Source organism: Aspergillus karnatakaensis (assembly GCF_047715665.1).
Source record: "Aspergillus karnatakaensis strain CBS 102800 unplaced genomic scaffold BJY04scaffold_1, whole genome shotgun sequence".
Classification (NCBI taxonomy): Eukaryota; Fungi; Ascomycota; class Eurotiomycetes; order Eurotiales; family Aspergillaceae; genus Aspergillus; species Aspergillus karnatakaensis.
Window position 1 is genome coordinate 59,629 of NW_027395713.1, and position 26,765 is coordinate 86,393.

General features: G+C 52.9%; 13 protein-coding genes across 13 annotated transcripts; 8 read left to right on the top strand and 5 right to left on the bottom strand.

Moving 5' to 3' along the window:
• Positions 1-28: 28 nt before the first annotated feature.
• BJY04DRAFT_212279 (BCS1 and AAA domain-containing protein) lies at positions 29-1,888 on the top strand (the record flags this gene model as incomplete). Its single annotated transcript, XM_073714535.1, has 1 exon — positions 29-1,888. The coding sequence occupies one exon, from the start codon at positions 29-31 to the stop codon at positions 1,886-1,888; it is 1,860 nt and encodes a 619-aa protein (XP_073577048.1).
• Positions 1,889-1,978: 90 nt separating this feature from the next.
• BJY04DRAFT_175429 (uncharacterized protein) lies at positions 1,979-2,837 on the top strand. The gene has a single exon (XM_073709324.1). It carries the CDS (start codon positions 2,170-2,172, stop codon positions 2,803-2,805), a length of 636 nt encoding a protein of 211 aa, XP_073577049.1. The 5' UTR covers positions 1,979-2,169; the 3' UTR covers positions 2,806-2,837.
• Positions 2,838-2,906: 69 nt separating this feature from the next.
• Positions 2,907-4,305, top strand: BJY04DRAFT_175430 (uncharacterized protein). Its single transcript, XM_073709325.1, has one exon. It carries the CDS (start codon positions 3,018-3,020, stop codon positions 4,290-4,292), a length of 1,275 nt encoding a protein of 424 aa, XP_073577050.1. The 5' UTR covers positions 2,907-3,017; the 3' UTR covers positions 4,293-4,305.
• A 749-nt stretch (positions 4,306-5,054) lies between these two features.
• On the top strand, positions 5,055-6,440 carry BJY04DRAFT_175432 (magnesium transporter CorA family protein). Its single transcript, XM_073709326.1, has 2 exons — positions 5,055-5,754; positions 5,808-6,440. The coding sequence occupies exons 1-2, from the start codon at positions 5,249-5,251 to the stop codon at positions 6,391-6,393; spliced, it is 1,092 nt and encodes a 363-aa protein (XP_073577051.1). The 5' UTR covers positions 5,055-5,248; the 3' UTR covers positions 6,394-6,440.
• Positions 6,441-6,839: 399 nt separating this feature from the next.
• On the bottom strand, positions 6,840-9,048 carry BJY04DRAFT_181 (uncharacterized protein). The gene is made up of 3 exons (XM_073710147.1): positions 8,704-9,048; positions 8,111-8,654; positions 6,840-8,052 (listed from the first exon to the last, which is right to left on the bottom strand). The coding sequence occupies exons 1-3, from the start codon at positions 8,904-8,906 to the stop codon at positions 7,237-7,239; spliced, it is 1,563 nt and encodes a 520-aa protein (XP_073577052.1). The 5' UTR covers positions 8,907-9,048; the 3' UTR covers positions 6,840-7,236.
• Positions 9,049-11,832: 2,784 nt separating this feature from the next.
• Positions 11,833-12,513, bottom strand: BJY04DRAFT_212283 (zinc finger CCCH domain-containing protein; the record flags this gene model as incomplete). Its single annotated transcript, XM_073714536.1, has 1 exon — positions 11,833-12,513. One exon carries the CDS (start codon positions 12,511-12,513, stop codon positions 11,833-11,835), a length of 681 nt encoding a protein of 226 aa, XP_073577053.1.
• Positions 12,514-13,251: 738 nt separating this feature from the next.
• BJY04DRAFT_212284 (ankyrin repeat domain-containing protein) lies at positions 13,252-14,605 on the top strand (the record flags this gene model as incomplete). The annotated part of the gene is made up of 2 exons (XM_073714537.1): positions 13,252-13,452; positions 13,502-14,605. The coding sequence occupies 2 exons, from the start codon at positions 13,252-13,254 to the stop codon at positions 14,603-14,605; spliced, it is 1,305 nt and encodes a 434-aa protein (XP_073577054.1).
• Positions 14,606-15,235: 630 nt separating this feature from the next.
• Positions 15,236-16,837, bottom strand: BJY04DRAFT_212285 (putative dimethylaniline monooxygenase; the record flags this gene model as incomplete). The annotated part of the gene is made up of 4 exons (XM_073714538.1): positions 15,236-15,583; positions 15,639-15,998; positions 16,050-16,644; positions 16,692-16,837. 4 exons carry the CDS (start codon positions 16,835-16,837, stop codon positions 15,236-15,238), a joined length of 1,449 nt encoding a protein of 482 aa, XP_073577055.1.
• Positions 16,838-17,225: 388 nt separating this feature from the next.
• Positions 17,226-17,879, top strand: BJY04DRAFT_212286 (2-hydroxychromene-2-carboxylate isomerase; the record flags this gene model as incomplete). The annotated part of the gene is made up of 1 exon (XM_073714539.1): positions 17,226-17,879. The coding sequence occupies one exon, from the start codon at positions 17,226-17,228 to the stop codon at positions 17,877-17,879; it is 654 nt and encodes a 217-aa protein (XP_073577056.1).
• A 62-nt stretch (positions 17,880-17,941) lies between these two features.
• BJY04DRAFT_225380 (putative 1-aminocyclopropane-1-carboxylate oxidase) lies at positions 17,942-19,204 on the bottom strand (the record flags this gene model as incomplete). Its single annotated transcript, XM_073718201.1, has 4 exons — positions 17,942-18,261; positions 18,310-18,458; positions 18,506-18,983; positions 19,033-19,204. 4 exons carry the CDS (start codon positions 19,202-19,204, stop codon positions 17,942-17,944), a joined length of 1,119 nt encoding a protein of 372 aa, XP_073577057.1.
• Positions 19,205-20,100: 896 nt separating this feature from the next.
• BJY04DRAFT_212288 (putative MFS transporter) lies at positions 20,101-21,880 on the top strand (the record flags this gene model as incomplete). Its single annotated transcript, XM_073714540.1, has 6 exons — positions 20,101-20,281; positions 20,327-20,352; positions 20,411-20,696; positions 20,742-21,156; positions 21,203-21,670; positions 21,721-21,880. 6 exons carry the CDS (start codon positions 20,101-20,103, stop codon positions 21,878-21,880), a joined length of 1,536 nt encoding a protein of 511 aa, XP_073577058.1.
• A 241-nt stretch (positions 21,881-22,121) lies between these two features.
• Positions 22,122-24,151, top strand: BJY04DRAFT_212289 (NAD-dependent malic enzyme; the record flags this gene model as incomplete). The annotated part of the gene is made up of 7 exons (XM_073714541.1): positions 22,122-22,187; positions 22,260-22,685; positions 22,732-22,860; positions 22,904-23,037; positions 23,090-23,356; positions 23,406-23,767; positions 23,817-24,151. 7 exons carry the CDS (start codon positions 22,122-22,124, stop codon positions 24,149-24,151), a joined length of 1,719 nt encoding a protein of 572 aa, XP_073577059.1.
• BJY04DRAFT_297 (nucleobase:cation symporter-2 family protein) lies at positions 24,056-26,740 on the bottom strand. Its single transcript, XM_073720084.1, has 4 exons — positions 25,762-26,740; positions 25,171-25,714; positions 24,493-25,124; positions 24,056-24,444 (listed from the first exon to the last, which is right to left on the bottom strand). The coding sequence occupies exons 1-4, from the start codon at positions 26,178-26,180 to the stop codon at positions 24,315-24,317; spliced, it is 1,725 nt and encodes a 574-aa protein (XP_073577060.1). The 5' UTR covers positions 26,181-26,740; the 3' UTR covers positions 24,056-24,314.
• Positions 26,741-26,765: the final 25 nt, after the last annotated feature.

A 26,765-nucleotide genomic window follows, 5' to 3' on the forward strand; every position in this document is an offset into this window, starting at 1 on the left:
TCAGTTCCATCTCCAGGACTCTGCCAGAATGGCATATTCCTCGCCGGGACACGTCCTGGGCCTTATCCGCCATAATCTCGTCTTCGATCCCCTGGTATTCTCCAACTTGACCAATCTGCTTAACACCGTAGTCGCATCCGTGCGCTCCCTCGGACATCTCCTCCACAGCCTGCTCGAAAAGATCTGCCTTGTCACTGTTCATGTCAGGGGAGAAGATCCGCTCTACAGCGATGTTGTTCGCTGGATGAATGACCATGCCTTTCATCGTCGCAACTTCCTCTCTGTCATGGCCCAAACCACCACCCAGGTCCCTCACGAAAAGGCCTTGATGGCCCGACTGGGAGGCGTAGCAATGGAACCAGGGAATCTGATCAATTACCGAAAGGTCGACGAGAGCTCATCTATCCAGCTGAAGCCATTCCAAGGATCTCGCTTTTTCCGCTTCAAACACACCTGGATCTTCTTCCGACACACTGCGCCTGTCATGGGAGGTCTCAATCGCTTTCCGGGCCCAGAAGGCCTTGAGGGCTCCGAGCTTACGTTGCAGTGTCTCAGCTTCTCACTCTCGCCTCTGACAAAGTTTCTGAATGAAGTTCGCGCATACGCTCGCAAGGTCTCCGTAGCGAACGTTACCGTCTATCGCGCAGGTGAAGCAGCGTACAGTGCGGTTACATGGAGGCCGGTCGTCTCACGGCCAGCTAGGCCGATCTCGACTATCATTCTGGACGAGGACAAGAAGCAGACGATTCTAAGCGACATCAACGAGTACCTCCATCCCCAGACCAAGCAATGGTATGCGAACCATGGAATTCCCTATCGACGTGGATACCTATTCTCTGGACCTCCGGGCACAGGCAAGACAAGTCTGGCGTCTGCAATCGCGGGTGCTTTTGGGCTTGATATCTATGTTCTGAGTTTGCGGGATGCCGGGATGACTGAATCGGAGTTCATGCGACTATTCTCGACGGTACCCACCCGGTGTGTGGTACTGTTGGAGGATGTTGATGCAGCAGGGATAACCAGAAATGACACCGTGCCAGGCCAGCCGGAGGAGCCAACCCCGAACAAACCTGGCTTCATGCGCTCCCCGTTCATGTTCAATATGCCACCCCCAAAAAAGACCAAGGAGAGCACCACGGGAGTGTCTCTATCAGGCTTGCTCAACGGCATCGACGGCGTCTCGTCGCACGAAGGACGTATCTTGATCATGACCACGAACCAGCCAAAAAGTCTAGACAGCGCACTCATTCGACCGGGCCGAGTGGACTTGCACATTCGATTCGAGCTTCCTTCTCATACAGAGCTCAGGAATCTGTTCTTGGCCATGTACAGCGATGCGTTTGAAATCAAGGCACCGTCTACCGAAAAGGATACGGCGGAGGATCCCAGTCGCGACCCCGTCTCGAGACCCGGAGAAAATGAAAAGCTGCCAAATGGCATCAATCCAGCCCAACAGCACACCGTCAGCAAAGACCGGCTAGAGGAGCTGGCACAGACCTTTTCCAAGAGCATGCCCGAGGGACGGTTCAGCGTGGCAGAAGTGCAGGGGTTCCTTCTACGGTACAAGCAGCAGCCCGAGGAAGCGTGCGACAAGGTCGAAAGCTGGGTCCAGGAGATGACGATGGAAAAGGAAAAGGAACAACCGAAGGGGTTTGGTTTCAATCAGGGACCGAATGAACAGCAGCGGCCAGCTGGCCGTGGGGTGCCGCTTCCCAATCTGCCGTTTCCCAATGTACCGTTTGGCGCGGGTCAGGATATGATGAGCCCTGAGCAGCTGGTGCAACAGAATCAGGTTCTCACTGATCTGCTGGGGAGGCCGGGCATGGGCATGGGCATGGTGATGGGCAGGGGCAGGGGCAGGGGCATGGGTATGGAGCCTGCTGATTGATAATCTCTGCGTTGCCATGATCGGAGCATGGTCCCTGTAGATTGCCATTTTCCATAAAATTTCAATTCACTTACCCTTCTTTGGTCCGCTGCTACCTTTCGAGGACTCAAATTCTCATGTGCCAGTTGGTTGGTGGCTGATTCTCTCACCGGGGCTGGGCTCGTATTCCTCGGCGACTTCTGGATATATAAAGAGTACTATCTCCCCGTAAAACCCTCTCGACAGGCCCCGGCTGTAAATCCCTCACTCACTGTTCTTTTTCCTCATTTTGATATGAGATCATGAACCCAAGGCCCCAATGCACGGGTGACTGTAGTGACCCCAGTCGAACGCATACAAATCCAGCCGACCGCGAGATTTCAGTTGGCAATGTACTCCCCAGCCGCATCCTACACATACCACTGCGGAGCAAGGGACGAAACAAGACAAGTCTCCAGCAAATCCTAAACGACTGCACCGGCGATATTATCGTGCACGTATTCTCCCGCGTATCGAAAGAACAACTGCGGTTGGAATACGAGATGGTATCCACCTGGTCTAGATACCCTCACATCGACCTCACCAGTGTGGTTATATCAACATACCCGGCGTCGGTCCTTTCGTCGGACGCAGTGCGGGACTGGTCTGGATGCGAAGATAACCCACGCCTTGTGCTTAGTGATCCGAGCAAGCATTTACTAGAGGCTATGGGATTCGTTCGACCGCCGCCGAGTTCGAAGGCTGTTGCTACTCGACAGAGACACTTGGGGGGTATCCGGAGTGGATTTTTCATCGTCAAGAAGGACGGCACTCTTTATGCATGGCAGACTGGGACAGTGGATAATCTCAGCGAGGGGATATTCAGAGCCGAACGGAAGCTACACGGGGAGCTGGCAGAGAGCACAAGGGGGCGAGGAGGTGTACTTCCACCTTGGTGACAATCGGCTACCGGCACAGCAGGAAGTGGAATCATGATGCCTAACTTGACTCCATCGACCCGACCCACCCACCCACATGGTGTGCGAATTATTCCCAACTAGCGGTCAATCCTCAGCCCTACAGGGCGATGCCAAGTTTTCCTTAGCCATCCTCGAGTCCGTTCAACTCCTCTCCCTATCTTTCTCGTTGCGTCTGATGCCCCAGAGCCAAGATGGTCGCCATATCAGGAGACCCTGCGCTTTCCACGTCAACATTAACCACCGACCGAACAACAGTGACTCTCCAAAGATCCTCACGAGGACAATATGTCGCTATCCATCACGCAAGACTCCGAAATAACCTTCTCGCCGGTGTCGGATTCTTAGAACTCGCCAACGCAGGGGACTTCGCCGCCAACGTCTGGAACGAGATCCCTGTTCCTCGCCATGCCGTCATCCTAATGGCCATTGGAGGCCCTATCGCCTTGCTGGTTTCTATTGTTGCAGCCAGAGACTTCTACCTGAGTTGGAAGAACGTCTCTTTACTCTATGCAGAACGCAAGAACTTGCTGTGTATACAACACCCAAACGACAGGATTTCCGCAATCCTAGGAGTCAACACACGGGAACTGGGGACAGAAATCATCGACCGGATGTTGATGGACGCATTCCTCGGATTCGGTGCCCTGTTAGTCGGCACAGGCACGATCATGGCAATCTGGGGCGCCGACCACCGCGTTTTCGAAGCGAGCAACCTCCTTTCTGGGTTCGTGGGGAATAGCTGCGCGGCTATTTTCGGGGTTATCAACGCTGTCTGGTCGGCGTATATTGTTTACCGGTTTCACCGTCGCTACGCAGCTTGCAGAGCCGATTCGACTGCGGCAACAAGAGTTACGAAAATACGGCAACGGTTCAGGAGCTTCCAGTGGCATGCAGGTATCAATGGTCTCAATGGGCTAGTTGCAGGCATGGCGTCCATGGTTACTGCTAAGATGTGGTGGGGGTATGTGGTTCTCATCCCCTGTGTCGCAGTTATGATCGCTGGGAATTTGTTCTGGAAGATGAAGTTTGGGTACGATCGACCGCTCATGACGCACCTGAGGGTGACTTCTGTGGACGAAGAGAAGGGTTTGGAAAGCAGAGACTCTTGTGATGTGCTTGACGCGTTGGTTACCGCAGAAGAAGCACAGGTTAGGCTGGATGAGATTTCACAGCATGGGACACTGGAAACAGCGATGGAATTCATTGTCGACAATGATATGTTTTATTCCTTCTGTGAAATGGCTGCCAATGCCTGGCCAGACCATCGTGTCTTTGTTGGCCAGGAAGACATGCTCTTTATCTCATGTCGAGATCTTATGAGCGGGTCTCAAGAGGAGATAGCCCGCCTTGCTCTGGAATGTCGAAGATTTCTCGACAAGGAGGCGAGAACAATCCTGACACATCGCGAGAGATATTTGTTGGAGCTGCTCGGTGAGACAGTCTACAACGGGGGCGAGAGACACTAGCTGCAAGGTCGGCGATAGAACCTGCTGGACAGGAAAGAGCATTCATATTAAGTAGCTCTCTAGAATCTAATCCGATGAATTCATCTTGCTTGATCGTACACCTCTAGTAACCCTGAACCGATCTTGCCTCCCGGTAATCGCATCGTGTACCCTGTCAATAACCTCAACTTTTGAACTTGGTAGGTACGAGAAGCCGCCCACCCGGTCTAAAAATAGGCGTCATTTATTGTGAATGTATATCACAGCAAGTCGAACGAACCATACCTCGGTGGATACCTAGACACCGACCCAAGCCGACACACCATAGCGGAGTAATGAAATCACGCCTCCAGTCAAGATGAACAGCCCTAGCGGGCGAAGGAGAAACAGCCAGAGAATCCGCCAGATCGCTCTCGTAATTCGGCTAAACATTTAGTGATTGGCTGAACCTTGGGCTCCAGCAGGACCAGACTCGAGGAACTTACACCGCGACATTTGCCATTGGGCCAGGCTCTCGGTATAGGACGATCTCAATGCTTGATAGGGCTGAAACAAAGCGAAATGAAGTCAGAGATCAGACAGATCATAAACCGGTGAGGTTTTGTTAAGCTTGTATCGTGGCCTCGGATGCATGTCGGTATGTTGTTAATGTTGTTGCCTGCTAAAGGCACATCTCGGATGCTGGACGGTGGGTCTAACGCGCCGGTGCTGACGAAGTAGAGGAGATGATTACTGTATTAGTAGTCGCTGGTCCACGTTCTCAGCCCTACAGGGCTTTTTGCTCGGAGAATAGGAAGTCCTACGTTACGTCCATCTTCCCCTTGTTGTCTGCTGAAGCATCGATCTTTTCATTATCCTCTCCCGATCACCACAAACTTCATCTAAGACTCAACACCAGTTTCACCTTTATTTTTCTGCATGGCGAAAAGCGCATTGTTACGTCCGACCCTAAACTGCAGCCTAATGGGGTCGCCATCATGGAACCAGAGCCAACTCCCCGCTTCACCTTTTTCCGCAACGCGCAGGAAACCCGATACGCCTCAAGCTGGGAGAAGCTCCCTGCTGGCTGCTGGGAAGAGAACGAAGATCCCGGACGCACATGGTGGCTGGACGTATGCGATGCCACGGAAGAAGACGTCAGGGTTGTCGCTCGCTCGCTGTTCATGCACCCCCTGACTGTCGAAGACATCGCCTTGCAGGAGTCGCGGCAGAAGATCGAGACGTTCCCTGGGTACTATCTGATTTCGTTGCGCACGTTGACAGAAATAACAACAACCAGCGAGGAAGCTTCGGAGAGTAAAGGAGAAATACCCCTCTCCTCAACGACGCCGAGCCCAACGATGCTGTATATCCTGGTCTTCAGCCAAGGGACGGTTACCTTTTCACGGAGCGGGACTGGCCACGCAGCTCGAGTGCGGAGCAGAATCTCAAGACTACATGATCCATCCGTCCTATCAAGTGACTGGATCTGCTATGCCCTGCTGTAAGTCCCAACTCCCCTGGCAATATCAATATACATCTAACTCATGGGTATAGAGACGACGTCATCGACAGCTTCCAACCACACATGGAGAGCACATCGCGCGAATCCGAAGCAATCCAAGACCAGATCTTCATCGCGCGCGACGACGACATGACGCCTCTCATGCTACGCATATACAACATCCGGAAGCGAATTAACCACCTGACGCATTCGCTCTCTGGAAAGTCCGACGTGCTCAATGGGTTTGTGAACCGGTGCAAGAGTAAAGGGTGGCATTCTGCGCTGCCGGAGGGAGATCTGATTGTATATCTGAGTGATGTGCAGGATCATCTGGTCACCATACTTGCGGAGCTGGGTCATCTGGATGAGATTACGAGCAGACTGCAGTCGAACTTTCTGGCGCAGACGAGCGTCAATAACATGCGGTTGAGTGTGCGGTTGAACTCGGGGTTGAGCAAGGTGACGGTGCTAGCGACCATATTTGTCCCGCTCCATATGATCACTGGGCTGTTTGGAATGAATGTCACGGTCCCGGGACAGGATATTGATTCACTAACTTGGTTCTTTGGCATTGTCGGGGTGTTTCTCGCTGTAATCGTGGTGGCCTCCTTTGCAGCTGTGCGGCTGAAACTGTTGTAGCTAAAAGACAGGCATCCATTCATTGGTCAAATTAAATACATCAAACGACATTGCAATGTCTAGTGTTACCACCCTACCAGTTCTCCATGTTGGTGGCGCGAGTCACTCCTTCACTGGGGCGGTGGTTAGTACCTCCGACATTCGCACCACACTCGATACAACGAGCCATTTCCATTGGCATTCCACATTCGCCCACCGCAAACTGGAGAATCAGTTACCATGAAGGTCTAGAAACGGATAAGGAGACTTACCGGGTGGCCGTTCTCACAGTTGTACCAGTGTCCTGAATGGGTGGCTATGCCACCATGGCCTCTAACCATTGCATCTTTGATCGACTGCAGCTCCTCTCTGGTTATCACTTCGTAATGTGCCTTCTTGAGCAATACAATGGAACGCTCTACTGCGTAGAGGAGATTGGTAGCACCCTCAAACCCGCGTGAACAGAGTACTTCCGCTTCGCGTAGGTAGTCCCTCGCCTGCGCAACATAGTCAGACTGTCCGTAGGAGGCGCCTGGTGGAAGGGGTGTCGAGCGATAAAGAAACCCGACACGCGTAAAATACAGAGAGACCTCAACACAGAGCCGGGGAAATTCTGCACCAGTTGCACTCCCGATGAACTCCTTACAGGAGGCCAAGAACTGGGTAGCACCGTTGAAGCCGTAGGCACCGCCCATCGGTGGCAAAGCTCGGTGCAGTCGATAGTACTCGAAGTGGGCATTTATGATTGTGCACTTCAGTCTGAGCTGTAGGGCTCGGCAGCCACTGGCGATACGTTGATCAGGCGAAAGTGGTAGAATGCGATCCACAATAGACATGCTCTCCATTCTATCTACTGGCTGCGACTCACGGACGGCTCTGACAGTCGCATCGTAGAGCTTCCGTAGCGGCTGCTCTCTGTCGGATATTTCTCCCATGTACTTTCCAAGCCTGCTGCCCAGACGCTGTCTGTCCATCAGTGGTGATGTGTTCAAGCTCTCTGTGGGCTTGAGCTTTGTTCTCCGTCGGGTTGGATATGTTTGGACCAGGACTATGCTCCTCCTTCGAAGTCTGGATTCGCTTTTCGAGCTCATTAACTGCCAATGTAAAATGACGGAGCCGTGCGGTTCCACTGACTATGCAACCTCTAGTGGTCTCGTCGAGGACCGCTTTGTTGATCACGCGGTTGTACCGTTGGGTGGAATATTGTCGAATCTGGGCCTGACAGTCCGGACACCTGGGGACGAACTGCCAGAGCTTGGCAGACTCTCGCAGCGCAATGAAGTCCCCCGCGGCATTCTGTTCGTACACCCCATGGATTGCGGCATATCCGTCTAGGGTCTCTGTTGTGAAGAAGTGGCCACATCTGAGCACAATGATGGGAGTTTCATCCAGATTGACTTCAGCATATGTCTTGAGTTCAAGCATGTCGATTCTGGTGTTGCCCCTACCAGAGCATATCTGGCAATAGTCATCAGGACACGTTTCACCGCACACTCCAGGACACTGATGTCCACACTTGAGATCCTTTGCACACCGCTTTAAGCAGGGCAGACGGTCACAGGGTGCCGCGCATGGTAGGGTGCAGCGTGCTTGATGTTCGCAGGACCAAGTGCATTGCTCAACGCAAGGTGTACACGGCTGGCTCCATTTCTGGGAGCACCTTGAATGGGGGCATTGTACCTGATCAGGTCAGGCTTGCTGCAGTACTCAAAATCGAGTTCATGTCTTTGAATCTTACCTCGCAACGGACCTCGCAAAGACCACAGTCCATTCCACTGTGGCAGGTCCGGGGACAGATATGGGAACAACTTCTGTACTTTCTCCCGCACAGCCTCTTGCACTCTTGGTGAGCCGTTATATCATAGAGATTGACAACGTCTTCTTTGGGGCAGCGACCACAGGTACCATGACACTCATGGCCGCAACGCAAGATTTGAGAGCAAGGCTTGGGACAGAGGAACGACGATCCCACATCCTGGTGACAAGCGACTTCGACCCCGTGCCCACATTGCGGTACGACTTTCATGACCTTGACGCTGCATTTGAAGGTACCCAGGTTCTGCGATTCGTGACAGGGCATCCGATCCTCGGTATGCCCACATGGTAAAAAGACATCGGGGACAACGGTTTTGCAGAGCCCACAGGGATCTCCGCAGGACTCAGGGCACCCATGGCCACAGGGATCGAAGAGTCGCTCGTATTTCGCTGGACATCGGAATGCTTGATGTAGTGCCAAGAAATGGCACATGCTTCTGCACTCATGGCCGCATCGCTCAAGGCGCCTGTTCATGTTAGTTCTTTGAACAGTAAAGATCAGGAAAATGAACTTGCTCAATGCATTTCAATCTACACCCACCCTGGGGGCTCACGAGATCGAATTCTTCCGGGCTAGATACCGACATTGCTGTCTCTGGATGACGGGGACAACACAGGTTGAATGTGGTGCCGATCGAGTTGTTCAGTCGGAGAATCCCAAGCACCTTGGACCACATTTCGACATTGGAATAGGTGGCAAAATTCCCGATGAGGTACATTCCATGCTGAGCTCGACTGAGCAACACGTTGATTCTATTGCTAGTCTTGAGAAAGCCAACCCGTTTGTCGATGTTGCTTCTTACCAAGGAAACGATAATGACTTTCGCTTCCTCGCCCTGGAAGTTGTTGACTGTGGCAATGCGCAAAAGCTCGTTCATGGATCTCTTGGCCGGGCGAGCGTGGTCAGGTTCTTGAACAGGACCTTCGGCATTGCCCTCTCGTATCAACTCCTCCTTATCTCGTTCACTAAGCACAATCTGGAAATCCCGTTGCAGGGTGGCTCGAAGCTTCTGCAACTGCCCCACGTAAGGTGTCAAGACAGCGATGTCTCGGCTACTGTAGACCCCTTGTCGTACGATATGTCGAACCAGTGCGTGCGTCATGCCAACCTCCCAAGTGTTGCTCTTTGATCCTCCCCGGGTATCTGATTTGGCATTGTCTTCGTGGTGCTCATGGTCAAACCAGAAAACATTCTGCTGCATACCAACCACATCCAGAAGCTCCTGAACCGACTTGTGGTCCTGCAGTCGCAGATAAAGTGTGTCCCGAATCAGAATCGAGACCTCAGGGCGCATGCGACGCTGGATGTTCAGCTGTACGGTTGGCAATTTCCGCAACCCCGGCTCGCCTTTCGTGAGGCGCTCGAATTGACTGCGGTCAAGCTGATAGCGGGTGCCGGTGCGGCTTTCCATAGACAGGTTGTGGTTGACAATTTGCGGTCGAAGCTGCTGGTGGTCTCCGATTTGGACCAGGTGCTCGACACTGGGAATCAGTGCGGACAGCATATGGGCTTCGAGGACCTCACCAGCCTCTTCACAGATGACAACTTTAGATTGGAGATGTCTCAGTACCGGTATTCGTCTGGCGAGGCCTGAGGTAGTTACGCCAATCACGTCTGCTGTGGCTAACACTGTGCGATCGGCTTCGTCGTAAACACCACGGATCCTCTCAGCCAACTTGTTATCTTCGTCGATGTCTTCTATGATCTCGTCGGTCAGTTTTGCCCGTATCTCGGAAGAGATATGATTAATAACGGTTCGACGTTCGGTGCGAGAAAGACTCCAGATTTTGGCAGCCGCCTTGGTGATGAGATCATTAGTCTCAACTTCGGGTCCTGCAAGGTTGGTGTTTGTAGTTTGCAACTCCCGACCCATGATCCACGAGTTGAAAATGTCATCCGGCTTTGCTTGTTGTTCATAACCATCCTCATCGATGCCGCGAAACTGCCTGTGGAGATTAGGGTGCTTGTCGCGTAGATGGCGCTCTAAAGCCAACCAGCGGCTCTCGCGCAACCCATGGAGTGCCCCGGGCTTGCCACGAACGCTGCTGGCCAGCTTTTCGCGCTCTGAATGGGAGCTACCGAGAATGAATCTCTCACTCCCAGTGCCTAAGTTTCCACTACTGACGACACGTAAGTTTCTATCCTCGAGGGCTTTCGAGGTGCTCTGAGAGCCGATACGGATGATCTTGTCGATGCCTTCATCAAGGAGGTTCTCTAGGAACTAATCCAGAGCGTGGTTTGTGTAGCAGCTAAACTGTATCAATGATATTAGTATCATTAGCTCATCGGGAAATAAAGGATTCAACAATGTTGACTTACACAACAACAATCGGCCCGAGGTCGGCTTCCTCTTTGTTGGCGACGAGAACTTTCATCAGCTGTACACCAAGGTAGGACTTGCCAGTTCCTGGCGGACCCTGAATCAGGCAGAGCTCGCGAGTCAAAGCGGAAATGAGGGCTTGACATTGGCCGTCATCAAGCGAGGTCGATGCCTTCAGCTTCCCCGGCAGGTCAGCATCCCGGGCAGTGGGACTGAAAGACAAGCTGGGAGCTCCTTGATTCAAGATTGGGTCTAACACAAAGCTGAACCCTGGATTCCTAGCATACAGCGGAGGGGGAATGTCAGTCCATTGGCTTTTGCTCGTTGCTGGACTGGGCACCATGAATTCAGTAAAGGGTAGTCGGCTCTCTTTGTACATTTGCTGCAGATTCTCAAGGATCGGCACGAACGTTCCGAGAAGAACTCTGGGAAACTCGATCAGAATAGCGTTGCTATTTTTCGACCGGTGTGATATTCCCACCAGAGCCTCGACATGACCAGAAACAGGGGCGCAGATAATCGTCGACTGACGTCCGCCCTCATGAACCAGCGACCCGGGCTCTTTAGCGCTGGTGATCTTCTGGCAGACGGTGAGGAAGATGATAGAACTGTCCTGCTTGCCAAATGACATCAAACATAGCAAACACCCTTCATTCAGCCGACGTGTTTCTCGCCACCATCTTGACTTTTCGGCAATGGACTTTCTAGCGATTCGATGCGGTTCGGAAAAGGAGACGCTCACCTCCAACCCTCGCCGTTTGGTAAATTCGATTCTCCAGACTCTCGCCGCATCATAAACATGGATGCTTCTGTTCGCATCCGACGAAGCGACCCATTTCGTTATGTTGGAGGTTGCTTTGTAGGCGTGAAGGAGGTCGCCAACAGTCGATTTGACCTCGTCAAAGATGTCATAACGCAGAAGCCGGAAGTGCGTATCGATCAGTCGCCCGGCTCCTTGCAGGATTGACGGTGACTCGAAGCACGTGGAGGGTAGAAAGTCCTCCTTCTCGGACCGAATCTCATTCTCGGTTGGGATGATACTGATCTTGTCGATGTGGAGGTGGTCATTATCGTGTCGGGAGCCAGGTAGGTCGACGGGAAACGGATAGGTCGATCGTGAAATTGGTGCAGGTGCTGTCGTTGTGTCTAATTGACTTATCAAGTCATCACCATGGTCCGCTTTTGCGCGCTGCATTAGTCTCTTCAGCTCCCCTACTTGCACCTTGACTGGAACCACCATGGGCTGGGTCTCGGCGGCGATTGGTCGACAGATTTTCTCAATGCTATCGAGTAGTATTGGCATATCCTCATGGTGCAGAGCCTTTTAATTGCGGATGATGACCTGATGCAGCGACACGGTGACTGCCGAGATGATATCGAGCGATTGGGGATGATCGTCTTCAGCCGTTGTTTCCACCCCCCTCAATGCACCACACACTCGTCCAAAAAAGGGAACTGCCCTTGTCCCATTGCTCCCGCCCATGAAGTTATATAGGTCGCCCACATATGTCTCCACCGAGAGACAGTCAAGCAAGACAGAGCTGCTAACCACCTTCAAAAAGGCACTGACGGTCCGCAGAAAGTCTGCCACTCGAGGTCCAAATGAGGCTGGCTGCATTGCCATGGTTGCCATCACCCAGCGAAAACCGTGTGTTTCGTTCTCGTCAACAATGTCTCGCGGGATACGCTGTGTTAAGTCCTGCTGTCCGGCCGAGATGACCTCCAGCGCCTCGTTCCACAGGGAGTGTATTTCGGAGGGTGATAGACCGGATGGGTCCTGCTTCAGACTTCGTCGCCACCGTCTATACGCGTCTTTTGGAGGGGAGTCGTCGGTAAACTGAGGTGTTTTGGTAGCTGCCAATTCGTTGTCGGCGTGAGGGTAGTGGCAGTTGTCTCCGTACCTGCATCGACCTCTGCTGAATTGTCTGCATGGACGCTGGGTGTTTCGCTCTTCGTTTCTTCGTGGGCCTCCGCCACGCCGTCCTCTGTATGACGGGCGCGCCATAACGAGAATGGTGTTGCTGGGGAAGAGATAATCACGCGGTGAGGAGTGGAGGTGAAGAGTGGGAGGTGAGACGTCGGGGGTGAGAAGTAAGAGGTGAGAGGTAGGAGGTGAGATGTAGGAGGTGAGAGGTGAGAGATGAGAGGCGAGGAAGAAGAAGAATAAGAAGTGAAAAGATGAGAAGGAATAGGCAAGACAGAGGAGATAGGGATAATGGGGTGTATATAAAGAGGAGGAGGATGAGGAAGAGGAAAATAAAGAGGAGGAGGATGAGAGGAAGAGGATAGAGAGGTTAAGAGGAAGAAGAGGAGCAGAGGGGATGAAGGTTGGTAGAGAGAAGAGTGGACACCTGCAATGCGAGGCACCTTACACAACACAACAAAACACAACACCTGAACATTCATGCACCGTAACCATTTCACTGCAATCTCTCTTGTGCTCATTCTCCGAATTCTCTCGCTAGCCCTGCGTACACAATGTGCTTGTTCCAGACATGATCGCCGAGATCGTTTGTATCACCTCCGTTGACTGTCGTTCAACAAAGGGTGAGATAGGGTGCTCGACAAACAAGGTCAAAGACAAACAAAAATGCATCTACAGGCGGTATCAGTGTGGTTTCATCTCGTTGAATCTGGCAGGCGATAAAGAACGCTGAAGGTATAGATATCCCCGTCCCAGCCTGCAATGTCGATAACTATCTTCTTGCCTATGTTCCACTTCCCGACTCCATAACCACTCACCATGGCGCACTTCGACCTATTCAACCTACCGGATGAGCTTGTTCTCGGTGCTCTTGAACAATGCCGAGCTGGCGACCTAGCCTCCTTCGCCAAAGCCTCACCGAGATTCCGTGAAGACGCCCTCAACATCATGAACGCTAAACCCATTGACGACGTTCTCGATGAGTTCAAGGGGGCTTGCCTTGAGCACGATAATTCGAGAGTACTAGATCTGCTCCCACTCATCCGACGTGCTCAAGACACCGTGGCAGAACAGTGGTTTTGAAGCCCTACTCTACGCTTGCAGGGGATCCTATGGAGAGGCCGTTTGGGACCTACTTAACGATGGATATCCGATACGCTGCCCGCAGGATGTCCGCGATCAGCTCAATTCAGAGGGCCTCAGATCAGAAGATTTTGATCCCACTGAAATGGTGCTACACAACCCTCACCCCGAGCCTCTGCAGGCGCTCCTAGACTTTGCGCCACCTGGAAATGTCTATCCAGTCTGGGACAGTGAGTCGGAGTTACGGGATCCATCGAAAACACGTTTCGTCTCAGGTCAGAATGCCGAGAGAGCCGTGCTGCTCTTTATAAAGGAACGCAACGTGGACGCGGTCATCAGGCTGTTACAACGGGGGGCTAACCCAAACGACCCGGATACTGATAAGTGGCCGCTATTGTTGTCTGCTTCATGGTGGGGCTCTCCGCAGATACTAACTGCCTTGATACAGCATGGAGCTGACGTACGTGCCCGCGACGAGAACGGTTGGACGGCATTGCACGTCGCTGCGGGCTACGCAGACGTCAACGTGATCAGGGTCCTACTAGATGGTGGAGCGCATATTGATGCTTTGGAGGAGCTAGACCATACACCCCTTATGCTTGCGGTTGGTCATAGGAGCCTTGACAAGGCGCGGCTCCTTCTGCAGCGTGGCGCACATTTTAACCTCAGGAACAAGCTCGGCCGTAGCGCACTATCAATCGCCGCCGCAATGGGCCAGCATATGCTGGCCAGGCTGTTAGTGGCCTTCGGAGCAGATGCACACAGCCCCTGTTCCAGTGGACACACACCTCTCACCTACGCAATCGCGAACGGATGCCAGAGATGCTGTTGGGCTCTATCGAACGCTACTGGTGTCGCCTTTGAGCCTTCTAGCTTGGGGGTCGGTCCGTTGGATTACACTAGAATGGCGTTTTTCGACGAGCCCGACGACCAGCTTGTGCCATTGGTTGCGAGCGTATCCGAGTGGGTTGGACATGATATTAAAGAGCAGGATTGGCCTTTCCCTGATGTTCCGGATCCCGGTCCTCTGGATCCTGGCGACGCTTTGTTGGAGGTGTTTGGGCTGTACGTTGATCTCGACAGTGACTAATTCCAGGGGAGAGAATCGCAACACGGTGCTCTGCTTTATCAACCGTCACCTCGTCACGTCTTCGCCAGCCCTGCTGGGTCCACTTTTCAGTTATATCCGAAAGAACATATTGTCCGCTGCCAGACTGGTGTCTTTCTATCACACTCGTTTTAGGATCCGACATGTATCGAGATATGTTCCATTTAAAACTTGTTTCTTTCACCTTAATATATCCCTTCATTCTAATCCCAGTCTAAATTACCCTTGTGAAAGAGACCGATTGTTCTAGTTTGGCCCTGTTTTTAAAAACGAACACTAGCATGGATCAATAATATCGTAAAAGCGATGGACCCCAGGTTGGCACGGTTGTAATATACATGGTAGCAAGCCCTCTCCCAAGGACTTGTGAGTTTTAGAATTATTTAGTCTAGGTAGACCTACTCTGTGTGCCGAGGAAGAGTTAAATCAAGCGTCTTGTTGTAGCAGCCCACAAGCAGCCCAGCCGCTGGGCAGACCCCGGGTGGATTACATACACATACAGCATGTCAAGATATCCTTGCTGCCTGCTTGAGGATAGTAACAGGCCACGAAACTCCAGAAGCATTCTTCAGCCCTTGAAGAAACCAACGACTACAACTCAAAGGGACAATCTTATTGTCCCCGCTGTTGTTCAGCTTCCGCAACATCCCTCTCCCACCAGATCTTCCGCCTCTCAATAAACTCCCAGAAAACATCCCCCCACGCGGGTTCATACTTTGGAAGCAATCTCCCGGTAGTCCTAGGAGCAGGCTCCCCCGCAAGCGCGCGATACTCCTCAAAGTACCTCTCGAAATCCGGCATGAGCGTCCAGAACGGCCCACCCTCACCGCGCTCTGCCAATCGATCTTCTTCCCACTTTTCCATCTCCTCGCGTGAGGGGAGAGATGCATGCCCGGCGAGGATTCGTGCGGCTGCAACGGCTTGCCATTCGAAGATCCGAATTCCAAAACCTCCTGTTACCTACGGTATTCAAGATTAGTTGACGGAGTGCTTCTGTGGGTTATAGTGAGCTCACCATCCCGACAAATGCTAGACTTGGGCAATCGATCTTGAATATATGCTGATACAGCCCCGGGATCCGTTTATAAACGGACTCAAGCTCAGGAAGGAATGGAAAGCTGAAATCGTAACCCGTAGCGAAGATAACGACGTCGACCTCGTGCACGACAGCGCCGTCGGCAAACTTAATGGCTCCTGTTTCTGGATCGAAGGCAGATATTTGAGAGTGGTTTTCGATATCTGGGTGCTTGAATGGCGTGTCTCCAAAGATGGGAGAGAATTTGCGCAAGGACGAAATGATTGGGAGTTTCGACACCTGTCGGACGTCATGTAAGGCATCGAATGCAGATACCGAGCCTCCGACGACGACGACTTTCTACATAGTGTCAGTACGTACTGTACATTGTCTTGGACTTGACTCACTCACCTTCCCTGTAAACTCAGCAGGACTATCATAATGCTTGCTATGCTTTATCCTCCCCGGAAACCTTCTATCGTACTCGACTATACCAGGAATATTGGGTATATTCGGGAGATAATAATGCCCCGACGCTACCACCAACGCATCGCATCTCTCCTGCCACCAATAGTCCGTCTCCTGATCATCCCTCGACTTGCGCAGCGTCAGCACCCACTCACCCCCAACATACTCCGCCAACTCCACCGTCGTACTAAACTCAACAAGATGCTCATGCTTCCCACGAGCGAAGACATCCTCAACCCACCTCCGCATGACGTCTCGATGCCGGAACGGAGCATCAGGACCGTACTTTGCCAGCGTCCGCTCCGAGAGAGTCTTTGGGAGCGGCTCCTGCGAAAAGCACATCACGTCGGGCGGAAGATTGCTATGCAGATGCTCATGCGCGCCTGTGTCGGAGAAGCGCAATAAAGGCGAGTTGATTTCTTCTTCCCGCTTGGTTTCGCACGGGAAGCTTGACGGGACTGAGACACCCTTGTCGGCGCGCCGGTCAACTACATCTTGGAGGGATGGGATGTATGATTTTGTCCCCGGTTTGTAGACCCTGTCTCTATCAGCCTTGTATGTTATATGACAGTCAATGAAGCATACCATGTTCCCCCAGCTACACTCTGTCTCTCAAAAACACGGATCGTGTCGAATGCTTGTTCTTTGACAAGGGCATCGGTGGCTATAGCGCCAGCCGGCCCAGCACCAACAACAGCCACACGACGTATATTCAGTTGCGTTCTCGTCATATTTTAGATATATGAGAAGTCCATGCTGAAACACTTTTCGACATCGCAGAAGATTAAACACGGCAAGATTCCCGACATCGGGCCACAATATAAGCCAAGTCTTCATAATCCCGTTTAGAGAGTAATCCTACGAGTCATGTAGCCGTCTCGGAAGCTCCGCAGAGTTGGAGATAGCGATGAATGGGTGAGCGGTGGTGTGCTATGTCGCCATTCGCACGCCTCCAAACGCAAGCTGGCGATGGCTTCCACGTGGGTCCGATATAGATGACCTACCCCAACTAGCCTTTTACCCGGTGTTTCCAAGGTTGTTCGCGAGAATTATCTGGGAAAAAAAAAAAGAAAATAGTGTTCTCAGAATCAAAATACATCCCACTACCTAACAGCCATCATGTCCTCCCGCCCAGTCATCGAATACTACTTCTCCTTCGTCTCCCTCTGGTCCTACATCGGCAGCCGGCGCTTCCAGCGCCTGATCCAAGAAACCAACGCAAAGGTCATTCACAAACCAGTTGACCTGATGTACATATTCTCAATCTCCGGCGGCCTCCCCGTGAAGCAACGCCCGACACAGCGACAGGCCTATCGACTCGTGGAAATGGAGCGCTGGCGACGAATTCGCAAAATTCCCCTTGTTCGACATCCAAAGTTCTACCCCGCTGATCCATCGCTTGCACACCGCGTGCTTCTTGCCGCTATTGAAGAGGTCGGGCATGATAGTGCTGCTGTTCAGGAGTTTGCGCGATTGGGATTGGAGGCTGTGTGGGCGAGGGAGCTCAATATCGCTGATCCTCCAACAATTGTACAATTGGCACAGGAGGCAGGACTTGAGGGGGGTCGATTGTTAGAACGTGCGGAGAAGGAACAGGCACTGGCGGATCAAGAGGCAGCGTTGACAAAGGAGGCCGAGACGAAGCAGTATTTCGGTGCGCCGTTATACTCTCTGAATGGTGAGCCGTTCTGGGGGCAGGACCGGTTGGAGATGCTGGAAGATGTGATTAAGAGTGGAAGGGAGCCGATTGTAATTTCTGAGTCTCAGCTATAAGATCAAGACAGATATAGACCACACATTCATTGCTCACTATCTGAAAAATTATGTTGATCCTCTTAGTCAAAGTACTTGACCTTCACTCCCTTGAGGATCTCGACATCATTGACCTCATTATCCCCTTCCTTCTCCGTTGACTGTCCAAGGTTCTTGATAACTCTCTGCTTGACCCATTCGCCAGCTTTCAAGGGCTGTCCATCGCTTCCGAGGATCTTGTTGTCGACCAGGCCGTTTTCGCGAAGGACAGGAGACTCGCTGATAGGCACGAGGTCACAGTCATCCTCAATTCGAACCATGTACAGCACTCCAAGTCGGTCGATATGTGCCTGATCCTTTGGTGGGGCGACGACACGGTGGATACTCGACTTTAGATAGCCGTCTGCGTTGGTTAGATGGGGTTCCTGCAGGTGATGAAGCACAGCCTTACTTGTCATGAATTGAAGTGCATCAGCAATATTGACGGTCAAAGCCTCCATCTGCGGCTTGACGTATTTCCATTCGCCGCTCTTGGTCAACACCTGCAGGGCTGCAACAGGCTGACGGAACAGCAGGGTCAGACTACCCATGTCGGAGTGCCTGTGGCCATCAGCAAACAGTCTGCAGTAGCGGAAGAGACGACTTACCCCTTTAGCCAAACACCACCGAGCTTATCATTCTCCTCCTGACTCCGCGCATAGTACTTCATATACCGCAAATGATCCCCTGAAGTCTGCTCGTACCGATGCTTATTGACCAACCAATTCTCATCCTCGAGCCCCAGCGCAACCGCAAAAACAACCAACAACTTCCGCACGATATTGTCATGAATATGCTTTGAGAACTTCTCGATACTTTGAATATGCTCTTTCACAACATCCGGGTGCGCACGGTCCTTATGCTCAGGAATGAACTTTGGAATGTTGTAGATCTCAAAATTATCCTTCACACCAGGAACGAGGTTTCGAATACCAGCAGGCTTCCACCCGTTGTAGTCGCCTTGCTCGAGAGCAGCGCGGTATTTTTGTTTCTCTTCATTGGGGAGGGAGAGAACGGATTTTGCGAGGGCGAATTGGTTGTCGACTTCTTCTTTCGTCAGGCCGTAGTTCTTGAGGTAGAAGAATCCTGGAGAGCTCTTAGTATCTGTGTGAGTGAAAATGCGATACGTACATACCGACATCTTCGATTGCCTGTCTTAGTTCAGCGGCGAGTTCCTCCTTTCCACCGGGCTGGTCGAACTTGGACAGGTCCAGCGTCCTCAGGTCTGCCCATTCAAGGTTCTCTGACGTCTCTGGGACTTGCACATATGAGAGCTGCGGCTCTTGAACGGTGGTAGTGGTTGCCATGATAGATAGTACAAAGTACAAGTAAATGTGAATCAATATGGGAATATCCGCTCAGATTTGTCCCACAGCTCAACGAACAGATTTCAGAGTAATTCAAACCCAAACTCCGACTATCCTACGACGTACTACCCAACAAATATCCGTCCAACATCTCCAACTCTTGCCTACATGCATCGGAAACTTGGCCGCAATCCTCCCGCGATATGACACCATAACCCTAATCCATGGCGCCTTCGCCAACGCCAGCGTCTCCAAGATCTGACTCGGGATTTAGCCATTTATCAATCTCATTGAAACAATAGCTTTCCCCATCGATCAAATCCCGGCCTAGCAACATTAGCAAAGGCAAAGCCCGAGATATTTTGATGGATGATGCTTGGTTACAGAAGGGCGGGACCGGATCCTCCGGGCTCTATGCTGTATGGTTCTTATTTTGAAGTAACAATAGGTAAACTTTCTCTTAATATGAATATGCTGCTATACTCAGATGGTGCATATCTCTTCTTACGTCCGATATATTCGGTAGCTCACCAACCTGTCGTGGAATATATATCCGCAACCCACACACCACGTGGAGTTATCCCTGCTTACGCCCATAAGCGGACATCCGACATCTGATCCAACTGTAAGATTTGATCCGATCCACATCTCAGCAAAACAGGCGTGTTGAGACTCTTGATCAGCCTCTGCTGTCATCCTCGGCGTCGTTGATGTGATATCGACTAAACCTTTTTCAGTAAAGCCTGCTACCCAAAACCCACTCTGATTGGCTGTATACAATCTCGGCCTCACTCCGGTATCGCGGCGCGCTAACAGAAAAATCAGGACGAGCTACTTAAGCTTGCAGGATAATCTTGCAGCTGTGCTTGCAGCATCGACCGAGTATACACATTGACATGGCGTCTATCAATGCTCAGGTGCACGACGCGCCGCAGGCTGTGCACGATGTCGACGAAAAAGCCGTTATCGCTGGTGGCGTTGAGGCTCTCGGCGAGGAAGCCAGGCCTATTGATCCTGAGGTTGAGCGACGGGTTTTGAGAAAGATTGATCTGTTTTTGATGCCTGCTATGGTTATTGGTTAGTATGTCATCCCCTTTATTGAGCTGATACTAACAGCTGTAGGATATGGCCTGGTTTACTACGACAAGGTAACACCTACTGCCAACCTGTCTACAGACGAACGTCTGAAATTCTAATTCTATGAAGGCAATCCTAGGAAGCGCCGCTCTGTTTGGCATGACTGCCGATCTGCAGCTCTCTGTCACTGACACCTCCGTCACCCCCCCATCAACCGATACCTCCCGGCTGAGCTGGGCCACCTCGATCTTCTACTTTGGCCAGCTCGTTGGATCCTACCCCATGACCTATCTTCTGCAATACTTCCAAACAAAATACGTCCTTGGCCCGGTTGTCATGGTCTGGGCTGTCATTTGCGCCGCGACCGCCGGTGTAACGACCTGGCAAGGTCTTCTTGTTCAACGATTCTTCCTAGGTAACCTCTCTATCCATCATGCTACTCAACGCTCTAACCCCGCAGGCTTCACCGAATCCATCGTCCCAACCGGCTTCATGGTAACCGTCAGCGGCTACTACACCCAACGCGAGCAATCCTCGCGCCAGAGCTGGTGGTTCTCCGGCACCGGGTGGTTCACCATCATCGGCGGCGGCTTCAACTACGGCTTCGCGAAGATCGAGGGCGGCGCCTTGAGGCCGTGGCAGTACATCTATGTCTTTGCGGGAGCGCTCACATTCCTCTTTGGGATCTGGTGCTTTGCTCTTCCAAATGACCCGCTCAACGCTTGGTTCCTGACTCCTGAGGAGCGCGTTGTTGCTGTTGAGCGACTCCGACGGGGCCAAATGGGGGTGAAGAACAACAAGCTGAAGCCCGGACAGCTGAAGGAGGCGATCCTCGATGTGCGGATCTGGCTGGTTGCGTTGACGATGGCCGCAGCGTGAGTCTACATTCTCTTCTCTTAACCTCACAACTAACCAAACTAGGTACACGGTCAACGGCGCGGTCTCCGGCTTTGGCCCTCTCATCGTCTCAACCTTCGGCTACTCCTCCCTCGAAAGCATCCTCTTCCAATTCCCCCTCGGTGGAATCTCCGCAGTCGGAATCGTAACAACCGGCTACCTTAGCTCGCGGTTCAAGAACATCCGGGTCATCTCGCTGATCCTCTGCTGTCTCCCCGTGATCGCTGGGTTCGTGATGATCTGGAAGTCCAGCTGGGGCCATCGCCCTGTCACACCCGTAGCCGGTTACAGCATCATCGGGTTCTTCGGCCCGGTCGTAGGCCTGACCATCTCGCTCGGAGCGAGCAACATCGCAGGCGAAACGAAGAAGAGCTTCATGGCGTCGGCAGTCTTCGTTGCCTACTGCGTGGGGAATATTGTTGGCCCGCAGCTGATCCACAGCCAGCAGAAGGAGGCGCATTATCCGGACTTGTGGACCGGATTGATCATTTGGTGAGTGACGGTCCTCGGCAACCCACTTGAATGTGTGACTAACAGATTAGCTATTGCATCACCATCGCCTCGGCAAGCGCGCTGTACGTGCTCTGGTGGCGCGAGAACAAGCGGCGGGCAGCGCTGGAGCTGGATGAGAGCGAGCGCGACCGACTCGCCTTTAAGGACCTCACGGACAAGGAGAACCTGCACTTCCAATACGTTTACTAACAGCCTCAGCGAGTATTCACCGAAAAATAGATAGAGAATAAGTAAAATCTTAATATAGAACCCACGACGGTCGCGCAAAGCTTGATTGCCATGGGCCCACAGTACAACACCCCACCTCACTACGTCACACCACCGTAAGCCGCGCAGTTTCGTATAACTTCACTCTTCCCACGCCGGGAAATATCCAGAGGATCTGATCATTCCTGCTTTAGACTTTAGTAAGCTGTGCACTACTCCGACGATGAGCCTCTCACGATTCAGCCATCTCCCGCGCGCAGCACATGGGCCGATCAAGTGTCCCTTGCAGGTACCATCCCAGCTGCCAGCCAACGGCGGCCCACCCGCAACACAAGACTGAGAACACAGCTAACACACCCAGGGCGCCCCCCTCCTGGGCAATGCAACATACAACAAAGGCTCTGCCTTTCCCGAGTCCGAACGAGAAAGGTTCAACCTCCACGGGCTCCTCCCACCGAACATCCAAACGCTGGACGAGCAAGTCCACCGCGCCTACGAGCAGTACAAAAGCCGGCCGGACGACCTGGCCAAGAACACGTTCATGGCGAGCATGAAGGCGCAGAATCTAGTATTGTACCATCGGCTATTGCAGACGCATTTGAAGGAGATGTTTAGTGTGATTTATACGCCGACGGAGGCGGATGCGATCCAGGATTACTCGCGGCTGTTCCGCAAGCCCGAGGGGTGTTTTTTGAATATCAATGAGGCGGATCAGGTTGAGGAGCGGCTGGCGAATTATTCGACGGGGGAGGAGATTGATTATATTGTTGTTAGTGATGGGGAGCAGGTATGTAGTCTCCAGTTGAGTGTGGACTATGCTAACTGAGTGGGAGATTCTTGGAATTGGGGATCAAGGAGTTGGTGCTATTTTGATTTCTGTTGCGAAGCTGGTGATTACGACTGCTTGCGCGGGGATTCATCCGTCGCGACAGCTTCCTGTTGTCCTCGACTGCGGGACGAATGTACGACTCCCCTGGTTTCAATCGATATAAACTGACCCTTCAGAACGAAGAATTGCTCAAAGACGACCTCTACCTCGGCCTCCGCCAGCGCCGCGCAACAGGAGAAAAGTACGACCAGTTCGTCGACAAGTTCGTGAAAGCCGCCAGGAAGAAATTCCCCAACGCCTATATCCACTTGTACGTCCTCCACAACCGCACCCGCAAAGGCAACTAACTAAACTACCACCAGTGAGGACTTCGGGCTACAAAACGCAAAGCGGATCCTCGACAAGTACCGCGGCGAGATCGCCTGCTTCAACGACGACATCCAAGGCACCGGCTGCGTGACTCTGGCTGCGCTGATGGCCGGTCTTCACGTCAGCAAGGTCCCCCTGAAAGACGTCCGCGTCGTGTGCTTCGGCTCTGGATCTGCGGGGACCGGCATCGCCGACCAAATCAGCGATGCGATCGCGACGGAGTCGGAGATTTCCAAACGCGATGCGCTGAAGCACATATGGTGCGCCTACCTACACTTACCACTGAATGAACCAAACTGACTGCAACAGGTGCATCGACAAACAAGGCCTGCTACTACAATCCCAAGGCGATAGCCTAACCTCCAGCCAGAAGATCTTCGCAAAAGACGACGACCAGTGGTCTGGCGAAACCGACCTGCTCTCTGTAATCAAGCAAGTCAAACCACACGTGCTCATCGGCACATCCACAAAACCAGGCGCATTCACCGAGGAGATCATCCGCGAGATGGGCAAGCACGTCGAGCACCCGATTGTCTTTCCCCTGAGCAACCCAACCCGTCTGCACGAGGCGCAGCCACAAGATATCACGAACTGGACGGACGGCCGGGCACTAGTGGCAACAGGGAGTCCGTTCCCGGCTGTTGAGTACAACGGGACGAAGAAGGAGATTGGTAGTTACCCCCCCCCATACATCATGTAGAGGATATACTAACAGAACAGCCGAATGCAACAACTCAACTGCCTTCCCGGGCATCGGGCTCGGCGTCGTGCTCTCCCGCGCCAGCCGGCTCTCGGAGAAGATGATTGTCGCCGCATCGAAAGCCCTCGCCGCAAAGGCGCCCGCTCTAGAAGACCCGAACAAGCCACTCCTTCCTGACGTCGAGGACGTGCGCGAGCTGAGTCTCAACGTTGCCATGTCGGTGATCAAGACCGCCGTTGAGGAAGGATTAGCACAGGAAGAGGGAATCCCCGGCGACGACGGCGAGTTGGAGGAGTGGGTTCGGGCGCAGATGTGGGAGGCGACGTATCGGCCGTTGGAGAAGGTCAGTAGCTGAGGTGTTCTATAGTGATAAGAATAATAATATTTCATGCATGTACATATTTACAGGTCTCTACTCTACAAAAGGGAAGCACTACGGAACTACAGGAGTGTTGGCAGAACTCGCACCGATCTTGCCAGCGGTGGACATCTAACTCATATTCCTACTAAACTAGCAGTCAAGCCTGCTTGCTCTGGCGCTGATACTCGGGATCGCTATCACGTTCTTCAGTGGGTGGCGCAACGGCCGTGACGGCCCCAATCTCCTCGACTTCGGCGGGCATGATGGCGTTCAGGAGCATAGCGACGCTGTACCGTTAGCAAGTCAGAATACATTGGTAGAGAGAGAGAGCTCACAAAGCGGTAACCGCAAACCCGGTCTCCAGCACCAACTCAATGGCATTCTCGAACCCCTCGAGATCGCGATTCTCCGTCGGGGGAAAGACATTCGCGAACCACGTCGGTACAAGCGTCGCGCCATACCCGAGAGCCATCGACGCAGTCAGGATAAACCTATTGCGACGGTTAAACGGCGCCTTGGCCACAATCGCCTGCCCGCTAATCACGACCGACGCAAAGAGGAAAGTCTTCATGCCGCCCATGACGGAGTTCGGGATCGCGACGATGGCGGCAGCGAATTTCGCAAAGATACCCGCGATGATCAGGATCATGCAGCAGAAGTAGCCGGCTGTGCGGTTCGCGCAGCGAGTGAGCGCGATGACGCCGTTGTTCTGGGCGAACGTCGTCATGGGGGTCATTGTGGCGAGGGCCGCGAAGACAGAGTTGAGGCCGTCGGCGAGAACAGCGCCCTGAATGCGAGACTCGAAGACGCCGCCGCGGACTTCGAGGCGGGAGACGTCGCAGGTGGCGGTCACGTCGCCGATGCATTCGCAGGCGCAGATGATGAAGACGGCGATGATGGGGAGGACCATGGGGCCGTAGACGGTCAACGGGAAGGTTTTGACCCAGATGAAGGATGCGACGGGGGCCTGCCAGGTTAGTCTTGATACACATTTAGAAGAGAAATAGACGTACAGCGTCAATGTTGGTGCGACTGAAATAGCCACATGCAGCTGCAACAATGCAGCCGACCAAAAGACCGAGAACGACAGAGCAGGACTTCATGATCGGGGAGCCGAATCGCTCGCAGAGGATGATGGTCACGAAAACCAGAAAACCCAGACCAATAAACTCGGGGCTTCCCCAAGGCAGAGGGCGCGGTGCTGCAGCGTTCGGGCACAGTCCGCCGGACATACACCCCGAACCTCCAGCCCAGTCCTTGAATCCAGTGCCGATCAAGCTGATTCCGATCAGCATGACAGTTGGCCCGGTGACGATCGGAGGAAAGATCTTCTGCATGATCTTTGGCGGAACGAAAGCGAGGACGATTTCAACCAGAGCGCACACAGCAGAAGTACCGATCAACGCACCGTATGCTTCCGGGCAGGGAAGCCAGTTACCCTCGGCGTCGACCGGACAGAACCCGTTGTCGTACATCTGCCTGAAAGCGCCATTGGCGACGGAGATGATGGCGAAGGAAACACCCATGACGGACAAGACGCCACTGCCGACATAGTACCTGTCGGATGTCAGCCCAGTTCCGTTCCACAGCATGAACAAACTCACGGAGTCTTATAGATATGGAACCTCGTAATCTGCACCATCGACAACAACCCGCACACAATCAACGACGTCGAGACGAGATATTGCTGGAGATCGGTCGAGAGGAGCAGGGTGCCTGACAGGATAAGCGGCGGCGTGACCACACCAGCCAACATCGCAAGCGCATGTTGCAGACCCAGAATGAACGCCAACAGCACAGGTATCTTTTCGTTCAATCCGAAGAACGGCGCGGGACGGGGGTCTTTCTTCATAAAGGGGAGCTCGGGGCGGAAGAGGAAGCCGTAGTCGTAGTCGCCGATAAGGCCGTCGCGGGTCGTGAGGTGTCTGACGATCGAGCGCACGCGCTGGGTGACCGTTTTTTTCGGATTGGAGTTGGGGACGACCGAGTCGGGGCCATCGGTCGAATGGATGGAGTTGTCCATGTTGGTTGTTGTCTATTGTCTGTGAAGGACAGAGTATACGGTAAGTTGCTCAAGTGAGAGCTATCTGAATGACTCCCTCCATCCTGCGAAGACGACGCTTTTTATTCTCAGCTTCGACGATAAGCTAACAAGCAGGAATCGCAGCCAAGGCCAGCGAGGTCTTCCAAGCATTGCCCAGAAATTCATGTCCAAGCGAGATAAGACGGGCCATTGGGGAGGATGCACCACAGCAGGTAAGCGAGCACCAACAGCTGCGATCGAGTAATTGGAACTGTCAGATGCAGCTTATCTTTGGACTTCGTATCTTGGGGCTGGGCTTGCTTATCATTCCTAGTCCGGAGGAGGGCCTGCCCCCGCAGCCGGCGGTCTCCGCCGTTGACTCATGGGAGGCAGTGGACACGGATGTACTTTAAATCTCCGGGTGCGTCCATCGGACTGCGGAGATCGTATGTATGTATACGGTCGATAGACCACTACTCAGGGAGCACCTACATACGAGCATCGCAGAGTTGTCTGCGGCGCGTTCCTCGACCTCGGGAACCCCCTAACGGGTAAACACGCACAGCGCACAGACGGCTATCTCCA

Excerpts from the sequence above, each read along its gene's own strand:
- BJY04DRAFT_175429 (XM_073709324.1), top strand. The coding sequence starts at position 2,170 with ATGAACCCAAGGCCCCAATGCACGGGTGACTGTAGTGACCCCAGTCGA.
- BJY04DRAFT_175432 (XM_073709326.1), top strand. The coding sequence starts at position 5,249 with ATGGAACCAGAGCCAACTCCCCGCTTCACCTTTTTCCGCAACGCGCAG. Across the intron at positions 5,755-5,807 it reads TGGATCTGCTATGCCCTGCT|AGACGACGTCATCGACAGCT; the intron begins GTAAGTCCCAAC and ends TCATGGGTATAG.
- BJY04DRAFT_181 (XM_073710147.1), bottom strand. The coding sequence starts at position 8,906 with ATGTACCTCATCGGGAATTTTGCCACCTATTCCAATGTCGAAATGTGG. Across the intron at positions 8,655-8,703 it reads TGTAGATTGAAATGCATTGA|GCGCCTTGAGCGATGCGGCC; the intron begins GCAAGTTCATTT and ends TAACATGAACAG. Across the intron at positions 8,053-8,110 it reads TTTGCGAGGTCCGTTGCGAG|GTACAATGCCCCCATTCAAG; the intron begins GTAAGATTCAAA and ends TGACCTGATCAG.
- BJY04DRAFT_175430 (XM_073709325.1), top strand. The coding sequence starts at position 3,018 with ATGGTCGCCATATCAGGAGACCCTGCGCTTTCCACGTCAACATTAACC.
- BJY04DRAFT_297 (XM_073720084.1), bottom strand. The coding sequence starts at position 26,180 with ATGGACAACTCCATCCATTCGACCGATGGCCCCGACTCGGTCGTCCCC. Across the intron at positions 25,715-25,761 it reads TTCCATATCTATAAGACTCC|GTACTATGTCGGCAGTGGCG; the intron begins GTGAGTTTGTTC and ends GACATCCGACAG. Across the intron at positions 24,445-24,492 it reads GGGTTTGCGGTTACCGCTTT|CGTCGCTATGCTCCTGAACG; the intron begins GTGAGCTCTCTC and ends CTAACGGTACAG.